The sequence below is a fragment of the Mauremys mutica genome, chromosome 3 (assembly GCF_020497125.1).
Source record: "Mauremys mutica isolate MM-2020 ecotype Southern chromosome 3, ASM2049712v1, whole genome shotgun sequence".
Taxonomy (NCBI): Eukaryota; Metazoa; Chordata; order Testudines; family Geoemydidae; genus Mauremys; species Mauremys mutica.
Window position 1 is genome coordinate 161,809,803 of NC_059074.1, and position 23,306 is coordinate 161,833,108.

At 41.7% G+C, this 23,306-nt stretch overlaps 1 protein-coding gene across 1 annotated transcript in view; it reads right to left on the reverse strand.

Moving 5' to 3' along the window:
* LYPLAL1 (lysophospholipase like 1) overlaps positions 1 to 23,306 on the reverse strand; it is a 42,065-nt gene that overhangs the window by 6,357 nt on the left and 12,402 nt on the right. Inside the window, exon 3 of the mRNA XM_045011385.1 lies at positions 9,885 to 10,054. Coding sequence (XP_044867320.1) covers positions 9,885 to 10,054 — 170 coding nt within the window. The remainder of the gene's footprint in view (positions 1 to 9,884; positions 10,055 to 23,306) is intronic.

The window sequence follows — 23,306 nt, forward strand, 5'->3', positions numbered from 1 at the left end:
TAGAATCTTTCCTCGTTAGTCGGGCCCGTCTTTGATAATTTTTCCTGTTCTTCCCTGAATTTCTTCAGGTTTATCAATATATCTCTGACAATGAAGTGGCCAGAAATGAACCTAATATTCCATTTGTAGTCCACCAGCATGGTATGAGGAGAGACAATTACCTGCTTGACCATTTTACTGCCATGATGCACTGTATATTCAGGTCTAATTTTCTGTCCACTCTTTCAGCATTACTGATTCCCGGATGTATCCTTTCCACTGAATATCTGAGGTTAGGATAATTATTACTCAGAAGTATTAGCTTATATTTTTCCAAACTGATGCTCATTTTGTTATTTTCTGCCCATCTTTCTGCCCTCTCTAGGGACAATTTAGGTAATTTCTCTTTCCCTGTTGGTGAATGCAACAAAATATCCTAACAAGTGACCTGCAAAGAGACTCATGTGCTCATTACTTCCTTCTATCAAATCAATATTTCCATAAGCACAAACACACTACAATATCCCACCTAGACACTTCCCCCAACCTGTTATGGTTTGCCTTGAGCTGAACAGCAAATACCAAGTAAGCACTAAGTACAAAAGCATATAATGAGCATATGGCCACTAGCTGAACTGCAAAAGTGGGTGCAGCAGGAGAGAAAGTGCCTTGACAAGACAACATAACGACAGCCTATTATTGTACATATGAACAGTTACTGTGCCCCAGAACTAATAGGGCACATGATTGAATACTACAACAGCGGACGAATGTTAACGGGATAACACATTTATCTATTCCATACAAAGAACTTCATGAACATAACTGTCTTTTGTCAGTTCTTCAGGGCAAGGACTTTGTCTCCTTGTTTATCTGTAAGGCGCTGCTACATAACTCCCACGCCTATCCCCTAGCAATACGGAAATGTGCAGTTTAGAACCGCAGTTCTGTCCTCTGTTTACTGTTCAATAATTTCTTAATGCCTTTACAAGAATAAAGGCAGCTTCCTTTTAGTAGCCAGACACTTTCTCTTTTTACAAATTGGGAGCATGAATAAATTTGTTGTCCAGGTTTCTCTCCTGACAAAACACTCAAGCAACATGACATGTTTTCAGCAAACAACTAAGTGGTACAAGTTCTACATTTTTATTGTAAAAGTGATACTTTTTTACTGTATGTACTGTTTCATGTTGGAACTCAAAGAAATTTTGCCACATTTTCACCTGATATGAAAAACACATTTTCATGACTACAATTTTTAAAGTTCATTGGCAGAAAAGTAAAGACTAGCAAGAAAATGTCCATTTGTCTTTTATCTGATTACAACTATGGTTTAACCCCTATTTCTGTATGCCTTTATGAAGATGAGGTAATAGGTAATAATTGGAAATATACCAATCTCCTAGAACTGGAAGGGACCTTGAAAGGTCATTGAGTCCAGCCCCCTGCCTTCACTAGCAGGACCAATCTTTGCCCCAGATCCCTAAGTGGCCCCCTCAAGGATTGAACTCACAACCCTGGGTTTAGCAGGCCAATGCTCAAACCACTGAGCTATCCCTCCCCCACAAATCCTAGATGTGGTACTGGGAAGATATCTGTCAAACATAACAAGACTAATCTCTTACTGCTGATGACCAGTCCACACAGACAGACCTCTGCAACCATTTACTTCAATGGGGCTGTGCATGGGTGTAGGGATCTGCTCTCACTGATCAGCTGGCAGGATTGAGGGTTGGCCTTGTAACAGTTAATTAAATGTGCTTTTGCTGGTATAGTTTATACCAGCTCTCCAGATGAAATAAGCTATACTGGAAAAAGAACTTTTCCCTCCAGTATAACTGCATTTACACTTGAGCTTTTACTGGTATAAAAGTGTTAAAAACAATCCCACCACCACCATCTTGCTGCATCGCACACTGTTATATCGGCAAAAGTTTCTAGTGTAGACCTGGCCTAGCACATGGCAATGGCCTGAAACTATAAAAGAAGAAATTCTTCTGCTAATAGGAATGTTAAACAGTGGAACAATAGTGCAAAGGGAGGTTTTTGCGGCCTTACTTAACAGATCAGATTAAAACCGCCATTCATTTCCACCTTTCCAGCCCCTGCACCAACTTTGCGCCCTATGAGTCTCCAAGTCTCCCTCACAACCCCACATTTTAAAATCTGTATCTCATTCACATCTTGTACCTTCTTCCATGCAGCTTCATCACTTGTGAGGTTGTCTCCCTCCTTGTAAGCACCAAACCACCTTTGCTTTTTTCAAGCTCCCTCCTGAAAAATGGTACCTCTTATTCTGGGTTGCCTTTCAGAAATGATCCACCAAAGGTAACTAATACAAGCTTGAACTGTCATCTAGTATGTCTGTATCATATTGTGTCTCCCATTTTGGCCCTAATCTCAAAGACACTTATGAGCATGAATAGTTCCATTTCAACTAGGCTACATTTGAAGGATCAGGATTTACAAGCAGCAGAGACTATCTTCATGTAAATCTCTATGAACCTGAGCACCCAGTTGGCACTAAAATAAAATTAAAACAAACAATAGTAAGAGCTGGTTGAAATATTTTGAAAATTGAAAATATATAAAAAAAATTGACGTGTGTAATTTCATACCCTCCCCAGTTTCTGTTTAAGCCAGCACTAATAATAAAACATTAGTATACAGAATAATGTTGCATACCAACTGCAAAACGACCCAGAAGGTTTTTTCCAGTCCCAGTATCAATGATTGCATGAGTTTATGGAAATGCTCCAACAATGGGACACTGATAGGTACATGGCAAGCTGGTGATCCAAATGCTAGAACACATTCAGGATTGCTTATGATCATCTGGCTGGTGGTGCCCAAGTATTATGAAATCCATATTCTACTTGCTCAAAGCAACACTGACAAATTTGAGAATTGGTCCGAATTCAACATAATGAAATTCAACAACAGTAAGTGCAAAGTACTACATTTAGGGAGGGGGAAAAAATCAAATGCATAACTACAATATGGGAAATAACTGGTGAAAAGGATCTGAGGGTCACAAATTTGAATATGAATCAACAGTGTGATGAGTCGTGAAAAAGTTTAATATCATCCTGGGATGTATTAACTGGAGTGTTGTTTGAAAGACATAGGAAATAATTATTCTGCTCTACTCAGCACTGGTGAGGCCTCAGTTGGAGTACCATGTCCAATTGCAGGCGCCGCACTTCAGGAAAGATGTGGACAAACTGCAGAGGGTCCAGAGGAGAGCAACAAAAATGATCAGAGGTTTAGAAAACCTGACCTATGGGAAAACGTTAAAAAAAAAAAAACCACCCCAAAACCTGGGCATGTTTAGTCCTGAGAAGAAAATACTGAGGGGGAATCTGGTCTCAGTCTTCAAATACATTAAGGACTGTCATCACTTGTTTCCCATGTCCACTGAAAACAGGACAAGAAGTAATGGACTTCATCTGTAGCAAGGGAGATGTAGGTCAGATATTAGAAAAAAACTGTCTTACTATAAGAGTAATTAAGCTCTGGAATAGACTTCCAAGGGAAGTAGCGGAATCCCCATAATTAAAAGTTTTAAAGAATAATTTAGACAAACACCTGTCAAGGATAGTCTATGATGCCCATTATATGTGATCGATAATAAATACACATTTTAAAAAATTAGTTGTGCTATAAAGACATGAACATGGCCGAACTGAGTAACTGCTGATTTTACTGCTGTAACCCTTGTCCTTCCTTACTCCAACCCTTCCCTACTGTTTCCTAAGCCTGGTCCCTGTACCATGAATATCTAACTTAGATAGGGTGACCAGGTGTCCAGTTTTCAATCCTGGTAGCACTGGTCAGCCCCACTGACCGGGCCATTGACTGTCTGGTTGGCGGCACTATGCAGGGAACCACAGCCAATGGGAACTGCGGGGGCGGCACTTGTGGATGGGGCAGTGCGCAGAGCTGCCTGGCCACCCCTCTGCATAGGAGCCGGAGAAGGGACATGTCGTTGCTTCTGGGAACTGCTTGAGGTGAGTGCCGCCCAGAGCCTGCACCCCGAACCACTCCCTGGCCTCAACCATCTGTCCCAGCCCTGATCCCCTTCCCGCTCTCTGAACCCCTCAGTCCCAGACTGGAGAGCCCTCCTGCACCCCAACCCCCTCATCCCCAGCCCCACCCCCGAGTCTGCACCCCAAGCCAGAGCCCTCACATGCATCCCATGCCCCAACCCCCTGCCCCAGGCCAGAGCCCACTCCTGTACTCTGAAGCCCTCAGCCCCAGCCCAGAGCCCACTCCTGCACCCCAAATCCCTCAGCCCCAGCCCCACATCAGAGCCTGCACCCCAACCCCCTGCCCCAGCCTGGAGCCCCCTCCCATATGCCAAACCCCTTGACTCCACCCCGGAGTCACACAGCCCGGAGCCCCCTCCTGCACTCCAAACCCCTCATCCCTGGTGGTACCCCCAGCTGGAGCCCTCACCCCCTCCCACACCCCAGCCTCGAGCCAGCCCGGTGAAAATGAGCGAGTGAGGGTGGGGAGAGCGAGCAACAGAGGGAGGGGGAGATGGAGTGAGTGGGGGTGGGGCATGGACAGAGCCTCAGGCGGGGCAAAGGAGTTCGGTTTTGTGCGAGTAGAAAGTTGGCAGCCCTAAACTTAGAATGCAAATCTTTCAAGACCTATGTCTTTCTATGTGTACTGTAAAACAACTAGCAGAGTTCCGGGTGCTGTAAAAATAAAACAATCAGCAAAGACAAAGCAATTGAAGTATATGATCTTGTGGCAGACATTATTAGCCACTTCCATCCACTGCTGGCACATCTATTTGACATTTCTAATGTTCACACAGATAGGATGAAGGAAGACGAGAAGAATAGGAAGAGATGGGAATATGACCAGTGACAAATATAAAAGCTGGGTCACAAAAACCTTCACCCCAAAACATAAGTAAAAGTATCATTTAAATCAGTACTTACCAAACTTGACAAAAAAGCATTTACATTACAACAAACTGAGTTAACGTATGGGGAAGGAGGACTGATAGTACTGGTCTGAGTCACTCATTTCTTAGGTATAATTTAGATAACCCACACAGCCACATACTAGATGCTGCATGCACACTAAATTCTACTTCATCATCTTCGCATTCAGATACTACAGGAATGGGCAGTAGCACACAACCCTAAATTTACCTCTGGAGAGCTCTGTAGTAAGTGTCCTTACATGAAAGACAACATACTTCATCTTCCAATAATTACAAAAGATGCAAGATGAGAGAACTTGGAGGCTGGAGACATAAAAAGCCATGGCTGTAGGTGAAGTTGTTTGCCCAGCATGTTTTAGTGATTTATTGTTGATTTTTCATCTCTCAGTACTTACAATGCCTTCTTTCTTTGGGATGTCTAGTGCCAAGATATTTCTTCCCCCATCCCATTTTCACACATACTGAGAGGGATGACTATGCCAATATTTACAAGAGATGCAGCCCTTTCATGTTACTTCCACCATGGTCCAGTAGCTATGTAAGAAGTCTAGTAATAAACAAAAAAGTCGTTGTCTCTCTCATGTTATTGTTATAGTACAAGGGGTCAGGAATCATGCATGTGTTTTCTGGCACATGATCAAGTCTACAGGACTGTTATTGAAAGTTTATTTTCACTGGCTGCTTATACAAGTGACTACAGGTGGCAAAGACCAACGTGCTTGGATCAGCATTTCTGTGGTATACAAAAAGTGACCTGTAAAACTAGGAAAGTAGTAGTAAATCAAGGGGGGGTGTCAGCTTTTGCTTAGGTATCCAAACACCATAACTGAACTTTAGAGCAGGCTTCAACATTAATTGACACCTCATTTTTAAATCCAAGGATCTTTTTTAAATTCACACAGAACCAGGGTGCTTATACTACACTGGTGGGTGTAGTATAAAAACCTAGATATGAACAGAATAAAAATTATTCTCAAGTGTTCTAAAATTTCATCATGATTTGTATATTTTAGGATCTGCCTAATTTGGCATTAAACGCAGAAGTGTATAACATAACAATAGTCGCATTTGACCAGTTTTAACATTCCTTTGTATCTTTAATATCCATATAATTCTACTTCTGAGATTATTTTTAACCAGTAACAGCAAGACCCAACAATAAGAAATCAATGTATGCACACAACTGAAGGTGGAGGGGGGGGCAAGAAAACGGCTTTCATTTTCGAGTTCTGGATTGGGTTATTACTACACAACAATCGAATAAATCCTCTCTTTTTTTTAAAACATATGAAAAAATTCCTTGATGGTGCTCTTTAAATTGGAAATCTTGCTACCTTTGTAAGACTCGCTGTGATGCCTTGAGACCAACTTCTTATTCCTTAAGAAAAAGTTTTCAGAAGTATGGGCTGTATACGGCCTTCAATTGGTGCATGGAACTCCCACAGAACTTGCAGCACACTTTACATCAAGTATCAAAAGACATGTATTTAAAACTGTTAAACTTAGACTGTATATTTGAAAATGAGGATGTGATTAATATTAAGGAAGCTGTTCTTCTGATGTTTAGGAATTAGACTGAGGTGAAGAGGGAGGAGTGGCTATACACTACTCAGGTTACACCTTCAGGCCAGGAGCAGCTGGATGCTTCCTTTAAAATGATGTAGTGAAATGGTTAACAGTGTTGATCATTAAGCCGTCATCATTAGGTGTCATCGAGATGAATGGTTTAGGCCACAATTCTTTTAGGAACAAATGCTCCTATTGTATCAACAAACCCCAACCCTGTGTAAAACTTGAATCAGAGTAGGAAAGACAGTCACCCTCCAGAGGACCATGATGAAAATGTTAGGTTCTCCCTTTCCATTCCTGGAGTTCCTGTCTCATTTATCCTCCTTTCTTTCAGACTGTCCTACTGTCCCACTCTACACAGCTGTCAGTTTCCACCCACTTTCTGTCCTAATTTTTACACCTGGCTCTCCCTCCCTTCATAATTTCCGACCTTCATTCTCAACCTGCAACTTCCACACTGACATGCCACCTGACCCCTCATCCTCCTTTGACCTTCACCACTGAATTAAATCCCACTCACTAAAATGTCTACTCCCTCAACTTTGTCTTCAGAAAACACTGCTCCTCTGTTCCTTCAACATCAGCGTTCCCACACCTTGACTATCACCTCATCTTCTTCAGCACCCACTTGTCCATCCATCCAGCTTGTGCTGCTTTCAGCCTATTGCCATCGATGACTTTTCTGCCAACTCTCACTCTCTCCGTCATTGACTCAGCTGTCTAATCCCCCCACTTCTCCTTTCTACAGAAAAATGTCCTACTAATTTGCCACATGGCTCACCACCACCACCATTCAATTTCCCAGCATCTGCGCCACTGAACACCTCTGGAGAAAGTCTCCTGAGTAACAATGGCTTCCTCCACTATAAGCTTGTTCTCTTTGACTTCCTTGTCAAACAGCACTCTACCTCCGCCCATGTCATATCCATGAATCAGCTGCCTGTTCACCACCAGATCCCCTCTTAAAATGCTCTCCCCCATCCAGGTAGAATGTTGCTGGCATTTCCAAAAGAGATGACTGACCAGGTCTGATGTGACTTCCCGCTTCCTTCTCCCCCCATCGCCCTTTATCCCCAGGGAATTCTTCACATCTGTGCAGAGGGAGTATACAGCCCTACCACTTTGATTTAGCAGTGGGGAGGGTACCTACATGGCCATGTGAATAAGACCTTGTGCACCAGTTTTTCCACACCCACATTCTCATCACCCCTATGTACACATTTGAGCTTATTTGGTATGATGCTGGACTATGGGCTCAGTCCTTATTTGTCATTGTAGTGTCCAGAAGCCCAACTGAGATCAGGGTCCTATTGTGCTAGGCACAGTACATGCACTTAGCAAGAGAACATCTCTCAAAGACCTTGCAATCTACATAGATAAGACAGACAAAAGGTGGGAGAAAGGACAATTTTCAACAATTTAAAGATAGAGAATTTAAACACAGAGGCTGGAACTTTCAAAAGAGACTAAGAGATTGAGACAACTAACCTCAATTACTCCCTTAGGTTACGACTATACTACCCGCCCGGGTCAGCGGGTAGCGTTCGACTTCTCGGAGTTCGATATATCGCGTCTCATCTAGACGCAATATATTGAACTCCGAACACGCTCCCGTCGACTCCGGAACTCCACCACCGCGAATGGCGGTGGCGGAGTCGACGGGGGAGCCGCGGACTTGGATCCCACAGCGTCTGGACGGGTGAGTACTTCGAACTAAGGTAGTTCGAGTTCAGCTACGCTATTCACGTAGCTGAACTTGCGTACCTTAGTTTGACCCCCCCCCAGTGTAGACCAGGCCTTAGATGATTTCCCAGATTTAAAGTGTGTCTCAGACCCTGCAATCTCACTACTTCTATTTTCCTGAGGTCAAGGGGAAAATCTAGCAGCAGAATGAGTCTGTATGTGGAACATCTCCACCCGACTCCCAGAAAAAAAAAAACACCTGCTCTTCTTCAGCAGTCTCTAGGCCTGCAGGTATAACATAGGAAAGCCAGATCAAAGAGACTGTGCTGACAGCCATACAAAATAATGCATTCTACAGCCAGGGCAATGAGCCACCAAGGAAAAATAAACAGTGACCTTCAAAGAGCAACACAGGGCTGGGCCAAGAAAATATGCAGGCTGAATGGTCCTGGCTCCACTGCTTAGGACCTCAATGGCAAGAGTCAGTTGCCCATGACATCAGAAGTTCCCACATTAAAAGTTTATTCCAACCTGAAATATTTAGTCATGTAAGAATAGAACAAGGAGTCAGGCACTCCTGAGTTCTAATTCCATCTCTGACTTATGCTACTCCTGGGGCCTCAACCTCTCTGCTTCAATTTCCTCAACTGTAAAATAGGCCTGATACAGCACGTTCCTTGAGCGTGCTTGAAGATTAGTAGATATTTGTACAATGTTCTGAAGATGTAATGATCTAGATAAGGGCTAAATATGATGGGTAAATGCATTTGTTACCAAGTTCTACCATTACTGAACATTTCACAGGACTTTTGTTTTTTCATGACTGAACTCTTCCAAAGCAAACAGCAGTAGAGAGGATACAATGTGCAACAATTTGTGTTGTCTAGATCAGTGGTTCTCAAAATTGGTCTGCTGCTTGTTCAGGGAAAGCCCCTGGTAGGCCGGGCTGGTTTATTTATCTGCAGTGTCCGCAGGTTCAGCCAATCGCGGCTCCCACTGGCCGTTGTTTGCCACTCCAGGCCAATGGGGGCTGTGGGAAGGGCGGCCAGAACATCCCTCGGCCCGCGCTGCTTCCCGCAGCCCCATTGGCCTGGAGCGGCCAGTGGGAGCCGCGATTGGCTGAACCTGCGGACGCGGCAGGTAAACAAACTGGCCCAGTTCGGCCCACCAGGGGCTGTCCCTGAACAAACAGCGGAGCGACTTGGAGAACCACTGGTCTAGATGCTTATTGAAATAAAAAAACTACACTGCCTTTGAGAGAACTCAAGATTTACATTCTTCAGAAGCCCTCTAAATATGAAGAGGCCAGATAGAAATAGCAAAGTAAGAACAGGGTAGACATTGTTGACTGGTATTTAAATTCCAATGATAAATGAGCAGCTCAAAAAACAAACAAAAGCCTTATGTTTAATTTGATGGGAGAGAGTACCCAGTGAGCCAAATGCTGCATACTTTGCACCCACAGCACCTCAATGAATTCAAAGCAGTTTTAAGGGTGTCAGTCTAATTTGACCTACCGAGGACTAGATCATGCAATGCACTGAGTGCTCTCAACTCTGAATGAAGGTCAATTGAGACCTGGGGTTGCTCAGCATGTGCAGGAATTGCTTGTCAAACTTGCAGGATAGACTCCAATGGGAACCCAACGTGAGAGGCTCTCTCATAAGGTATAAACATAAAAAAAAACCCTTACCTAAAATTATCCTATTCTTGCTGATGCCATTTTTAACTTCATCATCAATCACGTTTGTAAGCACCTGACACATTGAGTCAATGGTTTCAATGTGTTCTGGACAGTCATTAGAGATCTTCCATCTGTCAAACCACACAGTGGAGAGGGCTCCTCTCATAGGTGTATACGGTCTGGGGGAAAAGAAAAGAAAGGTTGATTAAAAATGTATGAGAACAAAGGCATTCAGTATAACCACGGTAAACAACAGAGAATTTGGTGACTGACTGAAAAAGGAGAAAAGGAATCAATTAATTGTCTCTCAATTCTAAATGTGTCTAATTTAAACGTTATTTACCACTAGTTATACAAAGTCTCTTTGTTCATCAAGGACTATCCTTAAAGGGTGAGGACATTTAGAAAACTGTTTAAAATACAAATGCAAGTTTCAATCAGCACAAGGTCATGGCTGCATAGTTTCATATACTAAGTCTTTTAGAGCACAACCTTGTCAACAGATCTGCAGGTGTGACTCCTATTCCTGAGCATACTTCCTGTTGAAATAAATGAGAGTAGGGGGATCAATACATGCTGACCTATTTTCTATGGGTTGCAAGATCCTCAGGTCACATACTATGTGTGTGTCTTGGGGAGGGGCGGGTTCTGATTTTATATCAGGAATAAGGCTGAGATTTTTTCAAAACCACCTTCAGGATTCAGAGGCACAATTCCTATTGAAAGTGGTGGGAGGGTTTTTTGGTTTTTTTAATTAATCTTCTAGGCACCTATGGAAATTTCAGTCTGTGTGAGTGTGTGAAGGAGAGAGAAAATGAGGGAGTGGTGAGAGACAGTTTATCTTAATTCAGATAACTTCATAAATAAGGTTGAAAAACAAACTTTGCTTACCTTGTCAGCGTGCAGACTGAAATTAGAGATGTAATTATACCATTCTTTGCAATAATGTAGTTAGTGTCAGATTAGTATCACAAATACCTTACATACACTGTACAAAACTCAAATAATCAAGGGAGTTGCAATTCAAAGGAGACACTTTTTTTTATGATGATGATGATGAATTGACCCCTAAAATCCCCAGAAAGATGATCTAATTGTCTTACAATGGTAACAATTCAATACAAACTTACTGCACTGAGGTCAGTGTTTCATGTCAAGGGGGTCAAAACCAAGATCCCTAAAATCCTTAATTGCTATGTTTAATCAGGGGGCACATTTTTTACTCTAAACTTAAACTCAGAAAAGCTCAGATCAGATTACAATAGTTGCCTACAAACAGACAGCCTTTGATAAATTTGTCTGGCTGGGAACCCACTGAAAATGAAAATGAAGCCTTCAGTCTTCTATCTGGATTTTCTCACTACTAAGGTTTAAACAAAATACCACTAACAATCCCAAAAATGCTTAATGAAGCAGCAAATTCTGCCCTTATTTATACCATGGGGTTTGCACATATGTGAAGTAGAAGGGTCTATTTCTAAACCAGAGACACCACTGCATCTCAAAACATGTAACAGGCAGTATATTATGTATTTGTATTACTATGGCACCCCAGAACCCCAGTTATGGACCAAGACCCCATTGTGCTAGCCACTATATAAACACAGAACAAAAAGATAGTCCCTGACTCAAACAGCTTACAATCTAAGTATAGGCACTTAGGCTTGGTCTACACTAAGGGGGGGGGGTCGAACTAAGGTACGCAAGTTCAGCTACGCGAATAGCGTAGCTGAACTCGAACTACTTTAGTTCGAAGTACTCACCCATCCAGACGCCGCGGGATCGAAGTCCGCGGCTCCCCCGTCGACTCCGCCACCGCCGTTCGTGGTGGTGGAGTTCCGGAGTCGATGGGAGCGCGTTCGGCGTTCGATATATCGCGTCTAGATTAGACGCAATATATCAAACTCCGAGAAGTCGAACGCTACCCGCCGACCCGGACGGTAAGTATAGACGTACCCTTAGAGGATAACAAGGTGATAAGTAATAGCCAACATCGATTTGTCAAGAACAAATCATGCTAAACCAACCTACTTTCTTTCTTTGACAAGGTTACTGGCATAGTGCATGGGGGGGAAGCAGTAGACATGATTTATCTTTATTTTAGTAAAGCTTTTGACACTGTCGCTGGGTAGAGGTGGAGGTTGGGCTTCAGCTTCAACCCTGGGTCCCAACAAGTATAATGCTGGCCCCGGCGACCTCATGAAAATACGGTTGTGAACCACTTTTGGGTCCCAACCCACAGTTTGAGAACCGCTGGTCTAGAGAAAAGAAGACTGGGGCAGGGGGAGGCTGATAACAGTCTTCAAATATGTTAAGGGCTGTTCTAAAGAGATTGTGATCAATTGTTGTCACTTCCACTTAAGTTGGACAAGTAATGGGCTCAATTTGCAGCCAGGGAGATTTAGGTTAGATATTAGGAAAAACTTTGATTATAAGGATAGCTAAGCACTGAAACAGACTTCCAATGGAGGTTGTGGAATCCCTGCCCATGAAGTTTTTAAAGAACAGGTTAGAAAAACACTTGTCATGGATGGTCTAGGTTTACTTGGTCCTTCCTCAGTGCAGGGGGATGGACTAGATGACTTCTCAAAGTCCCTTCCAGCCCTTATATTTCTATGATTCTATAAGAGAAGAGACTACATTCTCGAATGAACTCCCACAGGAAAATGATAAAAGACAAAGCACCCCATCACAAAGTGGTATCTCCATACCTGACCTCTCAGTCCTGATCCTCAAAGGAAATCTGCACAACACTTTCAAAAGATAATCCTAAAAGCTTAAATTCATAACTCTGCTAGACACCATAGGCACTGACTCCATGAGTGCCCTGGGGCTGGAGCACCCACAGGGAAAATACGGTGGGTGCTGAGCATCCACCGGCAGCCCACCTATCTGCACTTCCCCCTCCCTTCCAATGCCTCCTGCCCCCTAGCAGGCCCCACCAATCAGCCCCTCACCATGCCTCCCGCCCGCTGCAATCAGCTGTTTTGCAGCATGTAGGAGTCTGGAGGGGAAAGGGGAAGAGTGAAGACCTGGCACGCTCAGGGGAGGGGACCAAACAGGGTGGGAAGAGGTGGGGCAGGGGTGGAATGGGGACAGGCCTGTGGCCTTGAGGGAAGGGGTGGAGTGAGGGTGGGGCCTGGGGCACAGCCGGGGGTCGAGCACCCCCGGCACAATGGAAAGTCGGTGCCTGTGCTACACACTAAAAATCATGACCAGAATAGGGACACTGGATTTATGGCTTATTACAACAACCTGTCCCACTACTAATCCCTCCTTCTTTGTCCTATGACTGCAGGTGTGTTAACAGACCACACCACCTTAAATGGTCCCTTAGACTATGTGCTAACTACCTATGCTAAACAATCTGTTCCATCTTGTATTTAGCTGTGATGCTTCGAGTACCTTTCCCAGACCTGAAGAAGAGCTCTGAGTAGCTCGAAACCTTGTCTCTCTCTTCAACAGAAGTTGGTCCAATAAAAGATATGATCTCACCCACCTTGTCTTTCGGATAGGCCGACAGACAGATGCAGGAATATAACATGTCTATACAACCCAGATCTAAGCACTGATTCAGGAAAGACGTTTCAGTTCCACAGCCTTTAATTTGCTTAATTCAAAGTTAATCATGTATTTAAAGAAATATTGCTATTAAACACATCTCTTACCAGGCCTTAGTTTGGATTCCAAAGAATAGTGATTGTTTATTAAACTAAAGGAAGGTCAGAAGACAGTATTCAATACACAAAAGAAGCTCAACTGAAATCTGTTTAAGAAATTTTGTTCTTTCTTTCTTCCACTAGGGACTTCACCATTGCTATTGATTTTACATGGAAGGCACTCGGATACTATGAGGTGTAGCAGTATAAAATAATTAGAGATAGATATTATCCAAGTATTGGTTATAGGCCCTCTCTCAAAAACCTTGGCATCAGTGCTCATGGTAAGCACTGCTATTGACAATGGAGCAAATGCCAAGAGATTTCAACTCCTAGAACCAATGGATTAATACATACAAGTAATTACAATAGGTTGTTAGGAAAAAAAATAAAACATTTAAAAGTTTTTAAAAAGAGCTTTGTCCTACAGTAGCAGGATTGCCCCAGCATTTACATGGAAAAAGTATGCATGGATATTGCTGAAATATCCACAACAAATTTAGTGGTATACAGCTTTGCAAGAGAAACTAACAGATACTTAAAAACAAAACCACACAACACAGCACCTTTTATTTGACTTTCCCCTATACTGTTTGCGGGCATAACAAACCTTTCAAAGTTGGAAATATGTCCTCACCCTCTTTGGTCTCCCAAATTATTTGGCAAATGCTTTAATTTGTCAGTGTAGTGGTCCCTTGCTCTTAAGCTGGGAGGAAGGCCACTCCGCCTCACTGCAGCAGGCAGGGCCAAGCAGCTTGTAGCCTCCTAGCAGGGACAAACAACCATTAACTGTCTGGAGCGCTAGCCCCCTTGGGCAGGGCAGCAAGCAGTCTTTAACCCAGAGTCTCCCAGCTACGGCTGACACCAATCAAGAGTCTAGGGCTCTGGTCTTCTAGGCAGGGCAGAGTAAAAGCAATCTCTAGCCCACAGCCTCCTGGCTTGGGCAGACAGCAATGAACAGTCTATAAGGGAAGTTCTTGCCTTCTGGGCGGGGCGGAGCAGGGAGAAGACTTTTGCCTAAGAGGAGTGCCCCAGGGGTCAGTCCTGGGGCCAGTTTTGTGTACCATCTTCATTAATGATCTGGATGATGGGATGGACTGCACCTTCAGCAAGTTTGCGGATGACACTAAACTGGGGGGAAAAGGTAGATATGCTGGAGGGTAGGGATAGGGTCCAGAGGGACCTAGACAAATTAGAGGATTGTGCCAAAAGAAATCTGATGAGGTTCAACAAGGACAAGTGCAGAGTCCTGTGCATAGGAAGAATCCCAAGCATTGCTACAGGCTGGGAACCGACTGGATAAGAGGCAGTTCTGCAGAAAAGGACCTCAGGATTACAGTAGATGAGCAGCTGGATAGGAGTCAACAGTGTGCCCTTGTTGCCAAGAAGGTTAACAGCATATTGGGCTGCGTTAGTAGGAGCACTGCCAGCAAATCAAGGGAAGTGATTATTCACATCTATTCAGCACTGGTGAGGCCACATCTGGAGTATTGCATCCAGTTTTTAGAGTCCCCCCCACTACAGAAAGGATGTGGACAAATTGGAGAGAGTCCAGCGGAGGGCAACGAAAATGATTAGGGGGCTGGGGCAAATGACTTATGGGGAGAGGCTGAGGGAACTGGGGTTATTTAGTCTGCAGAAAAGTGGGGGGGGGGAATTTGATAGCAGCCTTCAACTACCTGAAGGGAGGTTCCAAAGAGGATGGAGCTCGGCTGTTCTCTGTGGTGGCATATTCTAGATTCTGCCACAGACTATCTGGATGACCATGGGCAACTCACTGAACCTCTCTATGCCTTTATCACCCAATCTCTGGAGTTGAGATAATGCCACTTACCTATATGACAGGAGTGTCAGCAGGCTAAATTAACTGATCTTTGAAGAAATGTGCATTGAGAACCTGAAATGGAAGGTGCTATAGATGCAAGGCATTCATTATTTCCCCATGCAGCCTCAAAAATCCCTAATTTTGATGATGATGATCATGATTGATGATCATGAACAGAAATGTGAATAACTGTGAGAAATCAGTCACATATCTGCAAGTCACTCCACTTTTAACTCTCTTTTCACAATGACTGTGTTGTTGTGTAAGTGCCTGACATGACAAAACCATAGGCTGAAGACATGGGCAGATTTTTGTGTCATTAAACCAGAATGGCAAAAACATATACTACATTATTATTAATTCTCTTATCATAGTGCCTCGCGGTCACAATCCAGCACCCCGTTGAGCTAGGTGCTGTGCATACAAAGAACAAAGAGAGCTCACAATCTAAGTATAGGACTAGGGACAACAGATGGATATAGGCAGACTGATGGCGGACTACAAAGAAACTATGGAATATTTTAATATATTATATATGTTTGCTACAACTGAAGAGGGATTTAAAATTAAAGATTTAGAATCATGGTAAAATCCATAATGTAATATGACTGTACATTTGATCAAACCTGGGATTAAGGGCTTTAACATGCAATCTTTATAAATCGCCAATGAAGGAGATGGAAGATTGATCCATTTAAAGAGCACAGGAGCAGACCCTCAAATGGACTGCCAGAATACTTTCAGTTGTCACAAAGATGTCCTCACAACTAAATTGAATTTCTAAGAAATACAATAAAAAATAACTCACATAAAAGAATCTTACTTTTCAGTTTTAACAATACAGCCTACTGGCACATCTGTTTTAGTCATTCACCTTGTTTCTTAAATAAATCCCTTTATTAACTAGTATAATACAACTCAGACATTACCACCGTAAACAAATATGTTTGGCACGGAACTATCTGCACAGCTCCAAGAATAGAGCACAAAATTTTTTCTTTGTGGTTTAATTGTCTGAAAAAAAGACCCCTATGTTACAGTAACATGAGGAGGTTGCCCTGAAATGTACAAAAAAAAGCAAGGAAATTTATAGTGCACTGAAAATGCAGTTCAACACTGATCCTCACCTGACATCACTGCAACAAGGCTCTGAAGCAAAGCAGCTCCATGCCTGCAAGCTGTGTGATCAGTTAAGGACAGCATCGGACCACATTGTCTGTCTTAACTTTAGATTTTCTTGCCTTTGAGAGTTTAAATCAAACCCTTACCATTACTCCCAACAGATTTTTGTGGTTCATGGTGGGTTTTTTTTAAATGGCTTTAAAAGTAAAGGCCCCATGTCCCTATAATCTGTTTTTGAAACTCTCTGAATACAAATTTATGATCCACTAGCAAAATGTGTTTTAAAATGTGGATTTACTTTCTGTACTGATTTTTTTAAACAGAAGTTATATGAAGTACCTTGGAGCACATGAAAGACTCAACTCTTTAAAAGAAAAAAAGCTTCCCCCTGGGCAATTCAACCTCAAAACTCTGGCTTGTTTAAAGAACATAGCCTACCTCTCTCCCTCCTCTTCCCCCCAAACAAGCATTAGAAATGCAACATTATACAAACTGAACTAACTCTAAACACTAAAAAAATGGGAGAGAGCTAAACAGTGCTAAGGAACACCAGGCACCCCGTAAATGGAATCTTTAAAATGCTTCCAAATGTCTTCACATCTCACCTGCATTGTTTTGTCTGAATGGATTATTAAGGAATTGTTTTAAGTGTGCATTTTTTATTATAATTGCTTGTTCAAGGGAATATATTAGGGACTGAATCTATGCTAATCCATAATTTCAAGATAAGAATTCAAAATAGCACACAGGGATCTGAACGTATGTATAAAAAAGAAATGCATTACGAAAACCTGTGACTGACTGTACCACAGCGACTCATTTTAATCATTTACATTTTTATTTAAATACAACGGTAGTTATGCAGATTAAGGGCCAAATTCAAAGGTAATGCATGAAGAAGTGTAAATTGGACATCCTTTAAGTAATTTAGAAATAATTTAGTAATGTGTAAATCTAAGTTGGTGTAATTTATACACCAATGTAGAAAACATAAGTGAAAGCAGGGAGGTAATTTACACCTTTTCCAGCTCTCTGGAGAGTAGATTACACCAATTTAGACTCTAATTTATGCCATTTTAGGTATCATCTTTAAATTGGTCCTGCAAAATGTCACTTGGAAAATATTTTTAACATAAAAATAACTCAGTACTATTGGTACTGTATTGATTAGTTAATAAATAATTGTACTTGTACAACATAAAACTTAAGATGATGTGAGAACATCAATCAGCTAAAGCCTAGTTATAGCAAGAAGGTGGATGCCTCAGGTAAGCAGGGTAAGACGGCATATCACCAATTTTAAATTTTCCTTTCTGCTGGTACAGAAGTGCAGTCCAATCATGGATTGCCAGCTCCACTCTCTGTGTGACTAGCACTCTGCTGATGAAATCACACATGCTACAAACCCAGCTAGAAAACTGGAGCTGGCCTGGAAAGGGCAAGTACTAGCTATACCTTTTTCAGAAGTTTTTAAAATGTTATACTGAGAGCTTGTTGATGTGCCACATGGCATGGGAGCTGGGAATCTGTTGTGGAGCTAAGAACCCTGTACAAAGAAAGAGAAAGGTAAACTTAAAGTTAGTAATATGCTCATTCTCCCCCCGCCTCCTTTATTCTGATTAGGGCTTTGTACAAGACATTCTAATGCTGGATTTTTGTTGGTTTACATTTATATTCAAGAAAGATCACGCATGTCAGGCAACAGAGCAGAGTGCCAGATGAAAGTGTTTAAAGCTCTAGGGTGAAATCCGGGTAGTGTTGAAGTCAATGGATGTTTTCCCATTGATTTCAACGAAGCCAGATTTCACCCCTAGTGCCAAATTTTTTGCTGGTGCAATTTGATCCATTGCAGTAATTTCCAGCAGCAGAGAATTTGGCACATAGTTTTATCTGAATTTAAATAAGTAAAAATAAACAATCTACTTGAACCTTAAGATGAGTAACTTTATGAGAAAAGAAAAAAAACCTCTTTATTGCCCTTTTCCCCCTAGTTTAACTTTTTAAACTATTTAGGATGAGTTGTGAAAACCCTTACACTCAGGAATAAAAGGCACTTAATGCATACAAGGGCTTGCAGGATTAGGTTCTCTGTTTAATAAACTTGGTTAAAAAAAACTACACATTATTCCTGTATCAAAATCCTAAAGCCCAGGATACATTTCATGCCAAATTTATAAGTCCTTCAAAAATGGGATTTATTTTAGAAACATGGACACAAACACATTACTATTGTTAACAGCGCAGCCTTACAGTGTCATACTGCACCAATAGTTACTGCATTAGATATGTGTCAGGAGAAGTTCAAGAAAATTAGACTTGAAAGTATACTTAAACAAAAGGGGGAAAGAAAAGATTGCCTATATACATATCCTATTTTCAAACACTTCTAAACTAGGACCCCTCACCATTAGCATGCTGTTCCACAGAACTCAGTGGGCCAGATTCTGACTGGTTACATTAGTGCAATCTATACTGGAATTGCTCTGGATTTACACCAGTATAAATGTGAGTAGAATGGGTCAATTGGAGTAGTTATGTAGCAAGTATTTAGAAGGCTATAGGTATTTTTGTTGGGGGAGGGGAGAATCCTATTACCTTGCACACAACTCCTGACAATTCTAGTGATTGGATCTTTTTTCCATTGGGTGTAATTTTTGCCTGAGAGCAAGGGGACACATATACACTGGTTTTATATATTTTTTTTAAAATCACTCTTATTTTAGACTAGACATCACACAATATTGAAAAAGGAGGAAAAAGCCTTTAATCTCATTTTTGCAAACCCTTGCTGTTTCACAGCTAATCTCTGCTAATAACTGGAAGATCCATTGCACAATAATTAATACTATAAATTAGTGAATTTTTTTAAGTCAAGGATAGTACATAAAAATTGTTTAGCTTTAATTGCATGAGAATCCTTCTTAGCCTACCAGTAAATGTTTGACAGTACAGTCTGTAAACGTATTGACATTTTAATAATTTGAGGCTTCACTGGGACGCTATGGAACCCAGGTGCACCTTTCCATAAGCAACACTCCCTTTGAAGTCAGAACAGAATATACTTAGGCAGGGAAAAAAATCAAAGGCACAACTACAAAAGGGGCAATAACTGGTAATCCTGCTGAAAAGGATTGGGGGTTATCATGGATCATAAACTGAATGAATCAACAATGAGATGCAGTTGCAGAAAAGGCTAATATCATTCTGGGTTGTATTAACAGGAGCGTTATATGTAATTGCTCTGCGCTACCCAGCACTAGTGATGCCTCAGCCTGTCTCCAATTCTGGGTGCCACTCTAGGAAAGATGAGGAGAAACTGGAGAGTGTCCAGAGGAGGGCAACAATAACAATAAAAAGTTTAGAAAACCTGATCTATGAGAACAGGTTAAAAAAATGGGCATGTTTAGTATTGAGAAAAGAAGACTGAGAACAGTCTTCAACTATGTGAAGGGCTGTTATAAAGAGGACAGAGACTGTTCTCCACATCCCCCGGAAGTAGGACAAGAAGTAATCAGCTTAATTGGCAGCAAGGGAGATTTAGGTTAAATATGAGGAAAAACTTTTTGCTTATAAGTATAAACACTTGGATAGGCTTCCAACAGAGGTTGTGTTCCTTCGTCAGTGGAAGTTTTTAAGAACAGGTCTGACAAACACCTGTCAGGGATGGTCTAGATATACTGGGTCTTTCCTCAGAGCCAGGGGATGGACCAGATGACCTCTCAAGGACCCTTCCAGCCCTACATTGCTATGATTCTATAACACAGACCTATGTACCACTTAAGTCTCAGTCATATCTTAAAATAAAACGTAAGTGGGACTTTAAGTGGTGCTGCACAGACCTCATACAGACCCTCTGAAAAGTGGTGAATTAACCTTTAAATATTTACTTGTAAGTGGAGCGAGGCCATTAGGAATTTTTGGCAAGTGTTATGTGGTTTGGAGGGAATTAGTGGGCCAATGTCTGCTTTTAAATATCTGCAGCAGTTTAAATCCCAAATAACTCCATTGTAGTATCTTTTAGAGGTAGTGGAAAAACAGATTAAGTCTATAGGATGCTACACTGGAGTTATTCGGGATTTATATCATTGCAACAGAGCACCGTTCTGCCCAGCAAGTTTTATACCATAGTATTATTTTATTGTTTTAGATGTTTCGATCTGCAAAGCACATCAATTTTAAAAATTTCTACACAACTGTAGTATTTACTATTTGAGTTCAAAGGGCCTTCTCAGAGACCACCTCCTCCTGAGTGTCCTGCTATTGGTGACTGTAGACCTACTGTCAGTTTGCTGAATGAATATGGCCAGGGACATACCAGAAACTCTATTTGGAGCACTGGAAGGCACTTCTAAGGCCTGGTCTACACTGGGGGGGGAGGGGTGTCGATGTAAGATACGCAACTTCAGCTACGGGAATAGCATAGCTGAAGTCGACGTATCTTATGTCGACTTACCTCCCATCCTCACGGCGTGGGATTGATGGCCACGGCTTCCCCGTCAACTCCGCTTTCGCCTCTCGCCCTGGTGGAGTTCCGGAGTCAACAGGAGCGTGTTCGGGGATCCATTTATCACATGTAGACGAGATGCGATAAAATCGATTTCTGATAGATCGATCGCTACCAGACAATCCGGCGGGTACTGTGGATGTACCCTAAAAGCCATGCTCTGAAGTTCAGAATGGCAGCTTTCCAGAACTGGTGGCAAACAAGGTAGAAGGGATCGGCAGATGACATAGGGGCTCAACAGGCTAATCACAATGAAAGAACCTAATATTTACAATGAGAAAAACATAACAAAAGCTTTAAAATAAATAATGTAACATACATCTCAAACCCACATAACTTGGGAAACAACATGAATAATGCTGCAACAGCAGAATTCTTACCCATTCCCAAGGTGGAGATAACAGGTTTCCCCATGCACTAGGAAAAAGTTGAAATGAAGAGAAATGGGAGGAAGAATGCCACTAGAGTATAGATAAAGGAACAAGGAACCTGAGACAGAACCATTATTATACACTGCTTTTCCTCCCTCAAGGTACCTGCTGGAAAAGATGCATTCACTGTATGCATGTATTTCATATGGGTATGTTATCCTGAATGTTAAACTATTCACGTACTTGCAGACCATAAACAGCAAAGGATACATGAGAAATGAAATGAAAAGACATTGAATTTGCAAAAATATGCTTTCTCTATGCTGCAGAATAGTGGTATAGTGTAAATTCCAAGATAGGTCTTGATATCTATGTGGTCAGAATAAAGAGAAACAGCTTAACAATATCTGAAATCCGTCTATGCATCCATCAAAATTCCATTTCTACAAGGCTCCTTTGTTTTAAATTTATGAATGAGGTTAGGGCTCATGAAACTGAGGGATTAATAACATTTGCTTGAGCCAAACATAGTACGGATAGGCACGGTGCATGCTCCCCCATACAGCTCTGCCAATCCATCTCAATCTTGACCTGCAACACTCCTGCTGCTTTTCCAACCCTAGGCTTCTCACGAGCAGAGACTGCTGCCAATGTAGCTGAATGGTGCCAAACTGTCTGGGGGTTTTGTGATGTGGCCAAATGGGGACTAGTATGAAATGAAACTCACCTCCACCCATAAGCAAAGTGAAGATTTCAACCCAGGTGAAAGGCTGGAAGGCTAGCCCGCAGCATTGAACAGCCTTTAGCAGCCATAAACTTCCAACAGAGGAAGGACAGGATATTTTGCAAAATGCGTAACACTCAAACTATACAGAGCGATCGGTTGGCCATAAGAAGATATGCTAGTGGATGTCAAAAAGATCCACAAAATAGTCCAAATTGTATATTTATAGTTTACTTTCTGACTTACAACAGGAAAGACTGTCAGAAGAGACTGCTAGACAGCACAAAGAATCTTTGACCTAGATTTTTCAAGAGAATTATAAAGGTAAGGTATATTTCTTAAAACAAGTGGAGTCTCAATAGTTTTAACTTTACCACGTTAGCTGCTGCAATGCCAATTTAAACTATCACTTTCTATTTTTTTTTAAAAGGCTAAACTGGATGGTATTCAGTTCCCCTGATTTAGATATTCAATAGAAACCGAATGTTTAAGTCATAGTAGTAGCAGTGAAATAGTATTTAAAGCTGCAGCCATGCTGACCCAAATAACGAAGGAAAAAAAGGAAACCCTTTTCCTTTAAAACTGTGAGTGCAGACGTGGCTTTAAGTATTGCATCAGCTACTAGGGCTACAATTTAAACCCTTGGTTTTTAATTAAAGCATGTGCATCAACATTATTGGGGGGAAATCCTAATTCAACCGTGTTTAACAATTTAAATCTGGCTACAGAGACATCAATGTTGGAAGAACACTAAAAAAGAAGTTCATTGAATGAGCCATTAAAATAAAACAATCATCTTTTTCCATATTTTAAGCTCATACAGAGATCAAACAAAATGCTTCTACGAAAAGGGAAAACTAAGAACAGAAACTTGTAAAATGATTTGGCCTCAGCTACATGTTTGTACCTTCTAGAATCCATCCCATTAATCTCCCCCCCCACACACACACACACACTTCTTCACAGCCATTACGAAATTATCCACTTCTTATTTTATTAAATTAGGGTTTTATAAATGCATGCATTTCTTTCACATTAATAAACAGGGGCCCACATGCTCTCTATATCAGAGCATGTTAGTATGTTAGAAAGTAGTTTTAGATCTACATATATAAAAATATTTTCATCTTTTGAAAAGGAATAATGCAAGAACAGGCTGATGTCTTAGACTAACCATGGACTAAGTAGCTCACTCTGGGACCTGGCAGCTATTGCACTGCCTTTAT